The sequence below is a fragment of the Condylostylus longicornis genome, unplaced genomic scaffold (genome assembly GCF_029603195.1).
Source record: "Condylostylus longicornis isolate FDR11 unplaced genomic scaffold, ASM2960319v2 ptg000148l, whole genome shotgun sequence".
Lineage (NCBI taxonomy): Eukaryota > Metazoa > Arthropoda > Insecta > Diptera > Dolichopodidae > Condylostylus > Condylostylus longicornis.
The window spans coordinates 135335-152584 of NW_026578116.1; the positions used below are offsets into that span (position 1 = coordinate 135335).

At 26.8% G+C, this 17250-nt stretch overlaps 1 protein-coding gene across 1 annotated transcript; it reads right to left on the reverse strand.

Annotated features, from left to right (window-relative positions):
- Window positions 1–315: 315 nt before the first annotated feature.
- LOC129615808 (metallothionein-3-like) lies at window positions 316–1379 on the reverse strand. The gene is made up of 2 exons (XM_055531191.1): window positions 1355–1379; window positions 316–542 (listed from the first exon to the last, which is right to left on the reverse strand). Exons 1-2 carry the CDS (start codon window positions 1377–1379, stop codon window positions 436–438), a joined length of 132 nt encoding a protein of 43 aa, XP_055387166.1. The 3' UTR covers window positions 316–435.
- Between the last annotated feature and the right edge of the window lie 15871 nt (window positions 1380–17250).

Genomic DNA, 17250 nt, shown 5'->3' on the forward strand with positions numbered 1-17250 from the left:
CGGTTTCGTATATAAGAACTAGTAAAATAGTGAAAGAAAAATGAGCTTTTAGAAAGAAAATATACGCATTTTCAAAAATTTTGAATAAATTTCGTATATTTATTAATTTTCTCGAATTATCTCGGTTAAAAATATTAGGAATTCCAACTTAATTGTACATAACAATTTCCTTAAAATGTTGGAAATAAATAATATTAGTTTTAAATCAAAATAACAAAATTCCTGTAAGAAACCTGTAGGTATTTAACTGTGAAATGTGTGGAAATATTTTCAGAAAATTAAGTACATAAATACATAAAATTAGAAAAAATCATGTTATTTTATCAATACACTTTTATTATCTTATACTCTGACTATATAGCCCAAAATTTAAACGCAAAAATTAATAAGGTGATGAAGGTATTTCATTATTATGTACTGTGAACTTCTTTGATATCAATTTTTTTTGCAGCAATCTTCTTTTGGTCCATTTTTACATGTGCATTTGCATGATTTAACGCATCCACATCCAGTACCGCATTTAGTATCAGTGCAGTTACATTCTAAAATTAAAATAATATTATTTTAAAAATTTTTATTAGTTTGATGTAAAAAAATTACATGCATATTACAATTTAATAAAGATTGAATTAATTCTCTTATAATAATCAAATCACATAATTAATTAAAATATCTATAACAATATAATTTTCCATGTTTCATTACGCACTACAGCGTAAATCAATGAATTGAAATCACTTAATTATAAACGAGTATTAGAACTTATTGATATTAGCAAATAAAATTATATAATGAACTCAATCAAATTCAATTTTAACAACAACTTCACTAAACCAGTTGAGCCCACCTTACTATAACGTATACATAATTCTATTTTCGTATTTTGGAAAAATGGTAAGGTAGCACCAATCAATTTGTATGGTACTACTTTCCCATTTCTGTAAATACGAAAATAGTTTTACGAAAATTGAATTACATGGTAAGGCCCCAGAATTTTGTTACCGAAAAAATTTAATTATTTGTTCTTATACGTTGTTTAATCCATTTTAGTTAGGTGTAATTTGATTGACACTACACATATAATAAAAATTTTGAATTTGATCATAACTATTAAGAAACTTCCGAAATTTTAATTTCAAATAAAGAACAATTGAAATTATTTTCCCCGGTCTTTTGAAATTTTGTACAGTACTTTAAGATAAACTTTCGTATTTTTTTCTATTTCGAAATTATATAATATCAATTTATCAATTAATTAAAAATTTTAATAATTCGATATTCCAGCATTATTTGAATCAAGCTATGTATTTTGTGCACCACCGAATATTTAAGAAAAAATTTTGGATTTACTTACGATGTTCACAACGTACGCAACCCATTTTTCTTAATTGTTTGATTTTGTTTTTTGTTTAATGGAAACTGAAATATAATTTAATTAAATTTTTTAATTTAATATATTTTAATTGATTTTTTTTTTAATAATTATTCACCGGTCAATTCTTCAATTTATACTAAACGTATTATTTCAGAAACGTTTTAATTTTATAGCTCGAAAAGCTTTTATTTTGCGTTGTTTTTTGTTCTTTTAATACATACAATAAAAAATACGATAACATAATTAAAAAAAAAATAAAAATATCACGTTTACAATAATAATTGTTGTTTACTTACAATATTTTTCACACACGTACAACAATAAGATTAAGCTAAATTGTGCGAATTTTGTTTTTGTGTTAAAGTGTTAATGAAGGTACAGAGTACTTATACAAAAATGTGATTTCGTAAAAATATTAAATGAAATTGCACGACTCACTAAAAAATAATTGTATGAGGTCATGGCTGAATAAAGTTATTTCTATATAGAACTTGTGTTTCAGTGAAGAACGTCAACAGTATTCAAAGATTTTCTAACTTCTCTTTTTTGCATAAAAGAGTTCTACACTTCTCTGTGAGGGCAGTTTTTTTTTTCTCAAGAAATTTCTTTTATTGAACTGGGCCATAGAAAATTTGGCTTCGGATTTCTATAAATCTATAAAATCTAATCTATAAAAAAATAAATGGTTTAAAAAGTAGCATTTTTCTCTTGAACAAGTTAAAATTGATATCAAATTAATATATTAATCAATACCATTAATATATCAAAAAAAAACCAAAATTTGGATACTCTTAGGACGAAAACAAGAACTTACAAACATAATTGTCAAATTGGATGGTTAATTACGCTAGTCAGAATAAATAATTTAATTTTTTTATGAATAGGCATTAATCGTTTTACTATTCGCTGCTAAAGAAGTTTGGAGCAGCTTGCAGTTTAGGAAAATAAGAAGCAGAAAATTGAAATTTTAGTATTTTTGAAAGACAAATTTATAGGAGAGGGGGAGTTTTAATGTTACAGCTTTTAAAGGCGGGAGAGGAGATTTATTGTGTGAAAGGAAAACTTGCAAAGGAGAGAAGGGAAACGGGAGGTAAAATAATAAAAACTTCTTCTTAGAGAAACTGTTTTCTCACATAAATCTATTCACATAATATAAATTTCCAGCTTTCTGTTTCAAATGATAAAAATTAGTAACGTATATAGATTATATGGACAATTTTTTTGGAAAACTGTTAAAAGTTACTCATCTACATTAAATATTTTCATAATGAAACATTAAGAGGTCAATAAAACAATTCAGTGTCCGCCAAATGATGATGTGTGAAAATTTTGTATACACAATTTATACAAATTATGCTTAAACATGTTTTCAATGACTGACCTACATTGACTTAAGTCAAATTGTAAACCTCACAAAAATAATATAAAATTAATATAAATACATTTTGTAAGAGCTGGCAACTTTAATTATTCGCTGAGCTAATATCATTATTGTGAAATTAATTTTTGCTCTATTCTGATTCAGTTCTGGTACTATGTGCTTCATTTTCGTAAGATATTGCAGAAGACTGTCATACGAGCAACAGCATAGTGAACATTATGAAGAACTCTACATACATACGTATGTAAATTATTACAAATATTATTCGATATTCGGACAACATTGCTCCAAAATGATAATTTATTTCGATTGTCACAAGAAATGTTCCCAAATTCTAGGTAATTCCAAACTAGAACTGATACCGAAGAAAATCACATTTTATTTTCTGTAAATTAACTTGCATACATACTTACATACTATGTATGTATGTACATACTTATATGGCTATAAAATAAAGCCCTTACTTCTAGAAATCTTTAGATTTGATAAGATGTTGTTGAATATTGCAAATCATCAGTGTACGCCCTTCAATTTACGCAAAAAACTAAATAAAAAATCAAAGTCATGTTCTCTTTATTAAAGAGTAATCATGTGAATGTGTCATACCCACATTCAGTAATCTTGTCATAACATGTCCGTAGACAAAAAATTATCTGTTCTCAGTATAAAAAAAATACTTAGTATCTACGTACTGGGTGTTGAGTAATGCTTATAAAAACCATAAAAGTATACATGAATGTATGTACATATGTGTACACATGTGTAAGTTTATAAAAAATTCACATACACAAATGCATATTCAAGATTTTTATTTGCAAATGATATTGACGAAAAAGAACGTATTCATGCACTTATGTGTGTATGTAAGTATCGATAAATTAAAATCATGTTAGAACATGCATTAATATTTTTGTATATCGTAATTGTTATCTTTATAGCTACTAATGATTATACCATTGTTTTATTTTTAGTAAATAAATACACAAATTCTACGTTTAATTTAAATAAATAAAGAAGGGAGAAAGGTCAGTAACATTTTTGATAAAATTTTAAATAGGCAATTATCTACATTTTTAGAAGTATTTCAAATACTTAGATACTACTAGTGATTACAGGCATGTGTTGTTATTCAATTGGAGCTTTGATCCAAAATTTTGAAAACATGTGATTAGAATTAGTTCATTTAGCCAATAATAACTAATAATTATGAAATTACTATACAAAATTTTTATATTAAAGTGTAGAGTGTAGAGAAACTGGATCGGGTTAAACCAATAACCTTCTAAATAATTATCTGGAGAAAATTTTATGCAACCACTTCTCCTAAATGTATGCAAATTTTTCTGATGTGTAAAAAACGGTAGCAGAAAAATAATTTTCATGTGGTTTAAATATTTATTGATTTGGTTATTTTTACTTCTGGTTAATTTAGTATTCCATAATTCTTTAATATGATCTTTCTAATTAATAAATCCAATATAATTAATTTAAAAGGTAATATATTGTAAAGTATTGTATTTTTCGGATCTAATTCAAATAAATCTGAAACATTCCTAGAAATAGAAAGCTACAATAAGTACCTAATGAAATATTTGTAGATTTGTACAACCGGGATAACAATATATCGCGACCACGTTTAAGGATTTATTGTGTCCCTACCTGAGACACTCGAGACTCATCCTCCTGTTGAGAGCAAGTCGGGAGAACCGTGATTCCGCTACCGTGAGAGGAAAGCCCCCCAGTATTTCTTTTCTTCTATTTGAGAAAAATCAAGTGCATCACAGAAAGTGCACTGAGGTTTCCCCGTCTCCCCATAGAACCTTCAAATGCCGCCATTTTCCAGGCCCAGCCTGCAAATCGAAATATTTAATATATGAGAGAGCAAGTTTTTTATGTATTTTTTGAATAATATTTTAAGAGACTATAACAAAATTTTCTTAAATTTGGAATTCAGGTATGTAGGGTGGAAATTACTATACTTAATCGGTCGATTAACAATATAATTAATAACATAAATATATTCTGGTCGGTCATTATAGTCTGAAAATAACAAATCAACCATCTCGGTTACAAAATGAAGTGTTCACGTTTATTTAAATACAAATTATAAAAATATTGCATATACCAAGGCGTTTATTGCATATCTTTTTTATTTCCTTAGATTTTCTTTCACTGTTTGTTCCATTACATTTATAATTTATTTAAAATTACAGGAAATCCTTTTCCTTTTAATTCATAAATACTATTTTATAGTTACTTATATAAAGTACGTTATACTCGTATGTAGGGAATCTTATATAACACAATCTTCTAAAACAATCGTACACAAAATAAAATCAATGAATTCAAGATGACCAAAAGGATAACCAAAACAGATGACCAAGAACAATCAAAAAGTCATTATACCCAGTTATTTTAATAGGATACAGATATATACATACATATACAATCATGTTATATTGTTTTAAAATTTCAATAAGTATGTAAAGATATTTAGTTTGAAACAAATATTCAAAACAAATATTCCTGTGGTACAAATTCCTGTGATACCAGAACATTCGAGTATGTACACGATATTTTTATGTGTTGTTTGTTAGCAAATAAATATTGTGGCATACTACTTATAAGGATTTATTAATTTCATTATGGATGTTAGATATTTTTGCCCAAAATTTTATGTTAACCGCTATTATTCCTAATATTTACACATGTTTCTCATGTTTAAGATTTCTATCAGATATAATTTAGCATTATTTTCCATAACTAATGGCTATATTGATTTAAGCCCAATCTAAATGAAATTTATATATGAATTTAGCCAATATTCGCAAAGATTTTCTCGTGTATTATATACAATATATATATGTGTATTATATACAAGATCGTATACTATATACAAATATGGTTGCTTTGATTTCCATGAATACCCTTGCGGTTTGGCATACAACCAACCAATTTAATTTTCTTTTTTGGTTTTCTTAACCATTACTTATTATATGTATGTATTTTTGTATAAATTTAAGACCATTAGTTATTATTTTCAAAAATATTATTCATTCTTATAGAAGAAAAATCTTAATCTTAAAGATATTCCAAAATCCACAATGTTAAATATAGTGGAAAAGTAGAAATTAAATAAGATCTAATATAAGGTCATAATGTTGAGATATTTTTATGTAACCAACTGGTAATCCGCAATTTATATTAAAGACATATTATAGACTATGATATCCTAGTTAAATAAAGAAAATTTATGTTGTTAAATGGTGAGATATTTCAACGAAATTCTATAATCCATAATAATATTATTAAACAGGTCGTAATGTAATTTAAAATTATCATTTAGAAGACAAAAAAAACAGAACCTATAAATTGTGGGATTTTAGAAAATTACGAATAATTCTAATTTAAACTTCAAGTCATAGAAGTTTTTGATAAGCAATTTTATTTATTTGTAATAGGATCACTTAATAACCGCATTGCGTGTAAGTATTGTGTTTAATTAGATTTTTGTGTCAAGTATGTAAGAGGTACACTATTAGCTGTACTGAGTGAAGTGTACCTGCAATAAGTTTACAAAACTTAAGTGAAAATATTTTTTATCGTAATGTTTGATTGATAGAACTAGCATAAATTTGCTCGTACTTTTTACAAATGAAATTTGAAAACTTTTTAATAAAATTTTTTCGAGTTGTGAAAAGTAGTTTCTCTTCAAGCATTTTATATTTTTGATAATAAAATAACAATAAATGAAATGTAACTTTATTTTAACAACTTGTGCATAACAACCGAGATCTTTTTCATTAATTAATGTCCAAAAATACAACAAATTCCCGTGAATCACTCTCAAGTGCAAAAATACATTCAGTCTCAGATAATATTTCGTCACCTAGAAAATGATTTTTGTGGGAAATATTAGTAAGTACAATGTATTCGGATCAAACTAATGATTTGTGGGCTAATCTATTTCATACCTTTCACAATTTTAGCTGTGTTTAGCTTATTTTAATATTGCATATATTTAGGAGTAGTATTCATACAATGGCCAAATTAAATTGTAAATTAGAAACCTAAGAGTAAAACGTTTGGAAAATAATTTAAGAATTTATATTTTGCTAATTTTGTGGCCAGTTAATATAGGAGGGAAAGGAAGTAGAAAAAAATTTTAAATATTTGAAATGAAAATTTAGGAGGAGCTCATTCAAGATAGTGTATTCAGTTTCGGGGGCCATTTTGTTCAAGCATGATTTTCGCGGTACAATTGAGAACGGTTCCAGTAGATGGTGTAAACCATTTTCTTTCTTCGTATAACATCATTTCAGAGAACATAGATAGTCATCTCAAACAGAATTTTTTATGAAATCCGAGATCAAAATGATGTCTTAATTTTATAATGCCATTTTCTAAATAGACGATTAATGTTATAAAGACGAAGCATATTATGTGTGTTATCCTTTTGTATACCTACAAGCGTGTATATAATTCATCCCTTTATGTATAACATCCTTATTGTAGAATCCCAAACAAAATGTTAAATAATTTTAGAAACACTACTGCTTTCCTTTTTTTTATTATTTTTTTTTTTTGTTTGATTTTTGGTTCCATTGTTATCATTTCGGTGTCGGTATCTTTAAAAACATACATTGAAAATTTCTATCCTCTTCATTGTTTTCCATTCCTTCTAACAATAATATTATGTGGCTGATTTATTATATCATTAATCCTTATATAAGGAACACAAGTACAATACTAAGGATTATTATTCTTTAGATTTGGTGAAATGGAACCAAGTGGAAATAACAAGAAATAGAAAAAGAAAATTTATAAGAAAACAAAATAGAATTTTTGTGTCAAGACAATAAAAAATTCTTATTCCTTATCTTATGTTATTTTAAAGGACATTTTTGTTTTACTTGTAATACAGAGAAAGATTTTCATATTAAAAGAAACGAAAATATATAGGTACCCTGATAAAATAAATTATTATTTGATTATCAGCATTTAGTATTAAATAATTTCAAATCTATAAAATAAAATTTACTTTTAAAATAAATTAAGTGGCCATTATAGAGTAAAATTTTTTCTTCTTCCAAACCATGGACTTAATTTGGAATAACAAAACAATTTCATTGATTGTAATGGCTATGTGCTGATGTTTTGTGCTCATTTAATATTGCATTCTTTTTGTGTTATTTGAAAAATATTTAAAATTATTTAGAAAATTTTCACTCCATTAAATAAAAATTTTAAAAATTTTAAAATAAAATATGTAAGATGAAATTTATGATTACTTTTTTACTTGGTTTGTCGTTCTTTAATAGTATAATCCTTAGAGTAATTATGTGGAATATTATAATAAGAATTTCGATTAGAAATAGTAGGAATTTTTCAAAAGATACTGTTCCTTAGGTACGTATTTTTTGTTTTCTATTGAATGCATTTAACATTATCTCTTACAATTTCGGAAATAAACAGGAAATTACATTAGGAAATTTAGAATACCTCCTCTTATTTTGAGAATGGTTTTCAAATCTCACATGGTTCTCTCGATCTAAAAATCTACTCTCTCTTTGTCATCCTTTTCTGAATCATCATTTTTAATTATCTTTATTGAATTTTCGTTCTTGATTTCGAGAAATTTAATAATTTGTATTTGGAAAAATTCAAGGATCCTAAAAGGTTCTGGTTCAAGTTCTGTTCGCATATATACAATATTTTTCTTAATACATGTAGCTCCCTACATAAATGTTTTGTTTTTCTGACAACATATAACGCAATAGTATAATTAACGGAACACTCACTTCTATGTGTAACTCTATCTTCCAAACAAGAATAAATATTAACTATTAAAAATTAGTTTTCTACTTGCGGTATAAGGTTTTGAACATGTTGTAAATTAAACATTACTATCAATTATAATAAAATTATTCTTTGTCCTCTTATTAACTCAATTACATTATTAAAAGATCACCTTTTTTTAAATCAAGGCCGCATTGTGTACAAACTGCTTTCAATATTTTTTCAATTATTAATCGAAAAATTTGCAAAGGTTCTGTTGCACTAGGAATGATATCTGAAAAAACTGGTAAAAATTAAAAGTGAAAATAAGACAGTTTGGTGCAGTAGGACCCTAGTTATCTAATTGGCACAAAAGGATAAGCAATCACTATGAAAACCGCATCAACTTGTTGAAAAATATATTTTTGCCTTCAAGAATTTCTGCATTGTTTAATCCTCCTCTGTAAATAAATAATTAAATAACAATAAGAATAAAATGCATAAATAATGACAAAAAATTTATTTAAAATTGCACTAAACCGTAAATCATTTTTTGACAATATTTCATGATAAAAGATTCACCAAATATTTTTATTTACTTCCTGTTCAAAATACGAGGTCCTGCTATTTTTTCAAATTCATTCAATAAGAAATTTTCTCTTAAAAATGCCAAAAAATTTAACATTGAGAAGAAATTCACTTGAGAAAAAAATAAATATTTAAAATTGGTTGCATTCCATATGTGTTTTATTTTTTTCCAGCTTCTTTTCATCTTTGATATGGTTACAATCAGCTTATAAATCATCCACCGTGCAAAGCTTTCAAAAAATACAAAAACAGCAAAGAAAATCGCTTCTATTTCTAGAATCCCCTAGAGAATAATATTCAAAAAAAAAAAAAAAAGGATATGAATTTAATTCGTGCAGAAATATCTAATGTTTATGCACACAAACTCACTCCTCAATATATAAGGGCATAAATATCTAAATATAATATACATAAGTTAAAACAAATAAATGGGTTGTGCATGTTGATGAAATTGTTCTTCAAAAAAATAAAATAAAATTTTAGAATATGTTTTCGTGAAGTGCATAAAAAATAATTTGTCATTGTCATAACATAAAAGTTTCAAGTTAAATTCCCATTCGAGAAATAAAATACAAATGAAAACTATTATTGTAGGGGTACACATCACTCGCTGCCTGATTTTCTCCCTCTCATTTCTACCACACCGTAGATATGCTATTTAATAGAGTAAAAGAATGAAATGAAAAGCAACATTTAGTTTTCATCTTCAGATTAAAATTTTAACTTTTCTCTTTTATTCCACATTTTTTTTTTTAGATCCTTGAACAAAAGTTTGTTCTATCTATCAAAAACATATTATAGTATTCACAAAAATAAAATATCATTCACAATATGAAATGCAATTCATTCCCCCCCTCCCTGTACTGTTTGTACGGTGATTTTTATATAAAAAAAAGAAAATCCCAAATAATAAAAACAGAACACAAGTTTCCATCCATCTTAAATAGTACATGTTTTCCACGTTGAATAATAATAAGAATCGCATGAAATGAATTGCATAATAATAAAAATGAAAATTTTAAAATCATTTTGAACAATAATTGAAAATTGTAGTCATCTGAAAATTATTGAAGCAATCGGTAAACTTTTCTAAAAGAAAAAAAATTTTTAACAGTCTCAACAACATTTTATATTTATGTAGCTAAGCGAAAAACCTAGCAACAAATGAAGAAAACTAAAACAAATTTTATTTACTACATCCTAAATATATGCAATTTTTATAAATAGTAAAATAAAATTATATAGAAGAATGAGACTCGAATAATTATTTTAGTATTAAAGGCAAAAAAAAAATTTCATTGAAATTTTTATTTTAGGAAAATTTTATTTCACGCTAAAACTCACAGTTCAAAAATAGTTGTAGTGAAAAAACATGTACTCCTTTATTCTATGCGCAAAACATAGCTTGAATGTATGTATCATAAACGAATTATATACATATGAACAGGGTGATTCACTAACAAGTTAGCAGCAATATAAGATCGGATAGACAGTCGAAAATGAGTAAAGTTTTTGTTCTGAAGATATTGTCATATAGGAACCGTTTCATTGTTATAGGGATTTTAAAAAAAATTGGCGAAATTTTAATATACCTTAGTTGTTACTAACAGCATTGCATACAATAAGGGTACCAAATTTCGAATATCAAAATTTCGGTGGGAACGCATTTCTCCATAATAGAGAAGCGTAAATTAACTGTTTTTAGAGAGATGTCGGCCTGTGTGTTGGTCAGTAGGTTTGTTGGTCTATGTGCACACTTGTATCTTAAGTTCAGCTGAACCGATTTTGATCAAATTTTATATGTGAGTTTATTTTGGCTATAATAAACTCACATATAAATTGAGGTTACTTTTGGAATATGTCAGCTCTCGAGAACTAGGCCTCTTTACGAGCCCATTTTAGATTTTTGCTCATATAAAGAGAAATGATCATCCAATTTTCTTGAAATTTAATATTTGAATTCGGAGTGCTAAAACATATAAATGAACATATTATAATGAACCTATAAATTTTTTGGAACGATCAAGGCTTGAAACCGAAATAAGGAACTCATTGATGGAATTTCTCGAAATTTGATATTTGAGTTCGAGTTGTTACTGAAACTAACTGGTGAATTTTTCAGGAAACCCGAATGATACTAAGCGAAACTGTACTAAGAGATCAAATTTACAATTTTCTAGGTATATTAACTAAAAGCTTACCAAGGTTTACCTAAAAATTGGAAAGAAGTGTGTAAAAGACATTTTTATAATCTTACTAATTAACTAAACCATATACATTGCGATCAGTTATCTGTTATGTGTTGATCACATCACATTTTTTATTGTTGTAGCTTAATTCTAATAAAAATCGAAGCTTAGACAAACATCAATCTATAAAATTTTTTTTTTAAATTTAGTGATTCGAGCAAACCGATAATTTAGAAAGACTCAAATTCATACCGACACGCTGCTATACATGTAGTATATGATTCTACTAAAATAACTTGTTCTAAAAATTTAAAAGAGAAAGAAACTCAGTTTTGACATAAACTCTCTCATCTTTAATATTTTAATATATTCCTTTAAATTTCAAGAAACATTGTTGCTACCATCAAATGTCCGTGCAATTTACGTTTTGCATTTTATTAATTTCAGTTTTTATACGAATAATTCTTAATTCTTTAACAAAAACTAAATTAATAAAAAAAAAAGTTGTACACCTAATTTATTTATTATTCTGGATCCAAATATAAAATGAATAAAAGTTCTAAGTCAAATAAATAAAAATTAAAATCGAGAATAATCGCTTAATTTAAGTTTCATTGTTGAAAGTTTAGAACGAATAACTTCTATACATTTAGAAAGAAAATAAGAAAAAAAAAGTTTCTTCAAAGAACGCTTTTGAAATTTTTAATGCAATATCGAAAGTATCCAAATAATAAAAGTTTTTCCCACGAAAATTCTCTTTAACTGAGGATTTTAAATAAAATTTTGGAACTAAAAATAAAATGTCCTTGCACACAAAATGTACAAGAAAATTTTGCAATATTTTTATACCCTGCACTTCGTGAAGGGTATATTAACTTTGGTATGGAGTTTGTAACTACTTGAAGGAGTCATCTGCGGTATGGACATATATGTCGTTGATTTAGACATGTCCGTCCGTCCGTCCGTCCGATCGCACGATAACTCAAAAACGAATAATGCAATCGACACCAAACTTTCACAAGTTGCTTCTTTTGTGCCAAGGACGAACTCTATTGTTATTGGATCAATTCGGACAACGGGTTCGTGTAGCTGCCATACAACTCAAAGAGTTTATTTTAATTATTTCAAAAACTAATAAAGGTACAAATATAAAATTTTGTATTCATGTGTCCAATTATATTCTACATATGCTCTAAAAATTTTAATGAGATAGCTGCACCGGTTCGGGTGGCTGCCATACAACTCCAAAAGCAAATTTTTTATATTCGGCAAAATAATAAAGTCAGATTCATGAAACTTGGCAGTCGTGTGTCCAATTATAGGTTAAAGATATTTCTGAAGTTTTGGTGGAATTGCTTGACAGGTTCGAGTGGCTCCTATACAACTCCAAAAGCTTATTTTAAGTATTTGGAAAAGTAATAAAGTTAGATTCACGAAACTTGGTAGTTGTGTGTTCAGTTATAGATCAGACATATCCGCAAAGTTTCTATAGAATGGTTTCGCAGGTTTGAGTAATTGCTATACAATAATGAAAGGTGCAGGGTATAATTCAATCGGTTTATACCAACTGAAACGTTTTTACTTGTTTTTCTTATCTTTTTGTTCTTTTTCTCTTGCATGTTTTAACTTGATTTTAATCCCTTTTCAAAAAGCAGAAAAAAATAAGGAAACAGGGGAGAAAAGACAAGGAATTTTTTTGCTTTTTCTTAAGAAAGAATCACTATAAATCTTTTTTTTTTTTTTGCTCATATTGAAAAGAAAAAGAGAGAGAAAACGTCGAATTTCTTTCCTTTTTTTTGAAATATTTTGTATTTGGTTCATCAAATCCTTTTCGATTTAAATTTTCCACTTCTTTTTTCTGTTATTTGCTAACTCTGCTCTTTTTTTTTTATTTATACATTCGCTACTTTTAAAGAAATGTGATTTGAATTCAAGAATATGAAAAGGAATTTAAAATTTTTTGTTTTCATCTCTTATATAACAGAATTTTAGTTGCAATGGGTTTTGTGTTATAAAAGTGTTATTCAGTTGATTATTCGGAATATTTTATTGTTGACAATAAATTTAATGAAAGTGCTGTCAATGTTATGCTGTCAAAATTATTTTAGAATTAAGTGTTGAAATATTACTGGTATTTTCAAAGTTAATTGCGACAAAGAGATTTCATATATCTGTTACTAATACTGTTGTTTTTCATCTGATCAATGGTGTAGTGGTTATGGCAAATGTTTTTTAACTAAATGGGTCTCGGGTTCTAATACTGGTCAGGTTACTAAAATATAATTATACTTAACTTTATTATAGCTTATATTATGCAACATTATAAGAAATTAAATATTATAATATAAAAGTAATTGGGCAGATATCCATAATATTCGTGACGTGCCGACAAAAATCAGCAATAATCATCAATAAATTTGAATATTTAATATAAGGAAAAAACCACGGCAAACTGGTCACCACTTATTTAAACTGCCGTTTAAATTGAGCCGTAAAATTGATTACTGACTCTAAAGTCGAGTCAAGCCAGTAAAGTAATTATACCAGCACAAACGTACTTTCGAAAGATGTTATAAATTTGTAACACTCAGAAATTATGGTCTAAGATATGGACTGATCAGCCTCGAATCCTGAGTCGATTTACTAATGTCTGTGTTCTGTTAATGTCCTAGTTGAGTTAAATTCACCAAATTTTCACAAATGATTTATTATTGTAAATGCCAGAACCCTATTTAAATTGGATATGATCGACTTACGAGTACTAGTTTGGATATCTGCTATACAACTTCAAAATTTATTTTATTATATCTTTAAAATTATTTAACCTATAGTAATGAAATTTTGCAAAACCAAATATGATAATATGATTTCTGACAGCTGCCATATAACTTCATAAGTTGTTTGACCATAGCTCAGAAACTATTGAAGCTACAAAGCTTCAATTTTGAATAAACGAATTTGATAATGTGAACATCATTTTCAGTTAAACCCCTTTTTAATTTTATGGGTCTGTATAGTAGCTACCATATAGACCATATGTGTATAAAATAGCACTAGACATATAAAAAGCAAGAGGTTGTATAAAATCGTATGTCAATTTATCTCCGGCATTTAAAACCATTTACTCGTATTCTAGTGTTTTTTTCGTAATAATCATTGTAAAAGGTCATCAGTATCGAACCTGTAGTCATAAAAATATTGAAAGTTCGAATTATTATTTTTCATTTTACTCGGTATTTTTTGTTAATTTGCTTTCTATTCATTATGTACTTGAACGCAATCATGTATTTGTACAGAAAACTCATACTCAACATTTTCAAAATTTCGAATTCCATTGCAGAAATTCCAAAACGAATGGATTAGATCAATATTAGTTGGTGCAAGCAGCCTACGATCATGGGATGTTTTTTCTTATTTTAAACGTCAACAATAAAATTTCAAAATTTTGTGATTCCCATCTCTAAAAATTTCCATATTTTCTTAATGTTATCAAACAAATACCCGAAAGTTTTCAAGACAAACATTGTATTTTTCTTTATTCTTCAAAAAATTTGTTCAACTGTTCCAGTTTTTTTTGTTTTTTTTTTATTAATCATCAAAAATGAAAAAAAATTTAAGAAGAAAAGAATTGCATTTTGTGACACTATCGAGACACAAATTTTCTTCTTCTTGTCAGTATGCTTGTATATTTTTGCATATTCTTGAGATGTAAGGAAACTCTTGCGTCCCATATCTTCGCATTAAATTCGAAAAAAAAATGGAATTATTTATACTTGACGATATAATAACAATAACTTTAATAGTAACAGTTATAACAGTAATAAGAGTAATACAGTTTTACTTTATAAAGAAAATTAATAGCAAAAATAATAAAAAAAAATTTTGTATACAAGGATAATGAAATTCTTTTTTGTTCCTTTTTTTTAAGGAATTGGAATTTTTCGATAACAATCGTATTTCGTCTTTAATGATCCTTTCGTTACAAATTTTACTTTGTTATTATGTAGAAAAAATATGCAATTTTTCATGCTGTTTATGAATGTATGAGGCTGTGTGTGTGAGTGGATTGATGTGCAACGAATATCAAAAAATCAAATGAAATCAAATCACGTTTTTGTGCATTTCGATTTTTTTTTTTTGCTTTATTTGAAAATTACAAACATTATCCTTGTGATAAAAGGATAATCAAATGAAAAGTGAGAAAAAAAATTATGTAAAAATTTACAAAATAATTTTTTTTTTTATTTTTTCTAAATTTTCAAAGTGTATAAGGATTTTCTTATCGAAAATAATTTTATTTGTGAAAAATAGAAGAAGAAGAATTTCTTGTTGTTTTCTCCGTTGTTTTGTTTTTGTTTTCTATTTGATTGAAGTGTTCAATCGTTTCGATCAATTTAAATGATAACTAAAAAATTTAAGTGAAAATTTGTAAAGCTGCAGCATTTAAAAAAAAAAAAATACAATTTGAAATTTGTAATCACAACGCAATTTAGAATCATTTTGAAAAAGAAATTCACAAATGATTGAAGCACCCATTCACATTCATTTTCAATCCTCCTTCCACTTCCCTCCCCCAACACTTTTCTTAATTTTGCATATTTTCTTTCTTTTTTTTTGAAAATAATTGAGAATGAATTTTTATTTCAAGAAATCTTCTTAGCTGTCTTTAGAATAACAATTTGATCCCGAATAATTGATTTTCAAATGGAAAAACAAAAAAAGAAGACAAAAAAGAAAATAAGGATTGCAATTTGAAGAAAGTTCAAATTAATGACGTACAGCAAAAATTTTCAATTTATTGAAAATACAAAATTAAGGTAATTGAAAAAATAGACAATAAAAATTTGCTTAAAATTTCTCGGAATTTTTTTTTTCCGAATAATAGAAAAATCGGAATTTATAGTATAAACGAGAAAAAATAGAGTTGACCTTGTCAACTCTGTGATATCCGTACGAATTTGTTATCCTATGTGCGATTAAAGATATCATAACTGAGTATTGGACAGACTATGAATTTAAGTTGCAGTATTACCATATTAATTTATGCAAAATTTCAGTACAATGTGTTTTTCAAAATGCTGTGTGTACCAAATTACATTTGAAGTTGTATGGCAGCTACCAGAAAGAGTCAAGCAATTTTAACGAATTTTATCAAACACATTGGCCCTACTAATATATTCTGTTGCGCGAAATTTCAATACCATAGCTTTTATAGTTTGTGAGATACAGTCAAATAAATTTTGAAGTTGTATGGCAGCAACCCGAACCAGTACCCCGATCACGTCCAATTTAAAAAGGGTTCTGGCACTTACTATAATAACTCATTTGTGAAAATTTGGTGAACTTAGCTCAATTAGTCTTTGAGTTATCGTTGGGACGGACGGACAAACGGACAGACAAAGCTGAATCAACTCAGAATTCGACGCCGATCAAAAACATACACTTGAGTCTATATATAAGACCGTTATTTCTTAGCGTTGCAAAAGGTAAGGCAAATTTAGTATACCCTTCGAACATACGCTCGTACGGGTATAAAAAAATAAATTTGATTAGTAAATGATTGCTATATGCAACTGATCTATTTCCATGGTTAGCCGGACTGGTTAAAATAGTTGAAAGGCTAAAATTTGACTAAAATAGAAGGAATCTTGCTCAATATTTTGTTAATTAAAGAAGCTTTCATTTTATAGAAAAGCGAAACTTTTACGAATTTTTTTTTTATTAAATTTTTGGGGTAGAATGAGACTTGATCATATTGGAACAGAAAATTTTATCTTATGTTTCAGTATCAACAGAATCCATATTACATTTACATTATATGGAAAGGCAAAAAACCCGGACACAAAAACTTTTCAATTTGTTATAATTTACCTTAATCTTTTTAGCTTTTCTGTCCAACAGATAAAAAAAAATTTTGAAAAAAAAGCACGTTAGTTTCA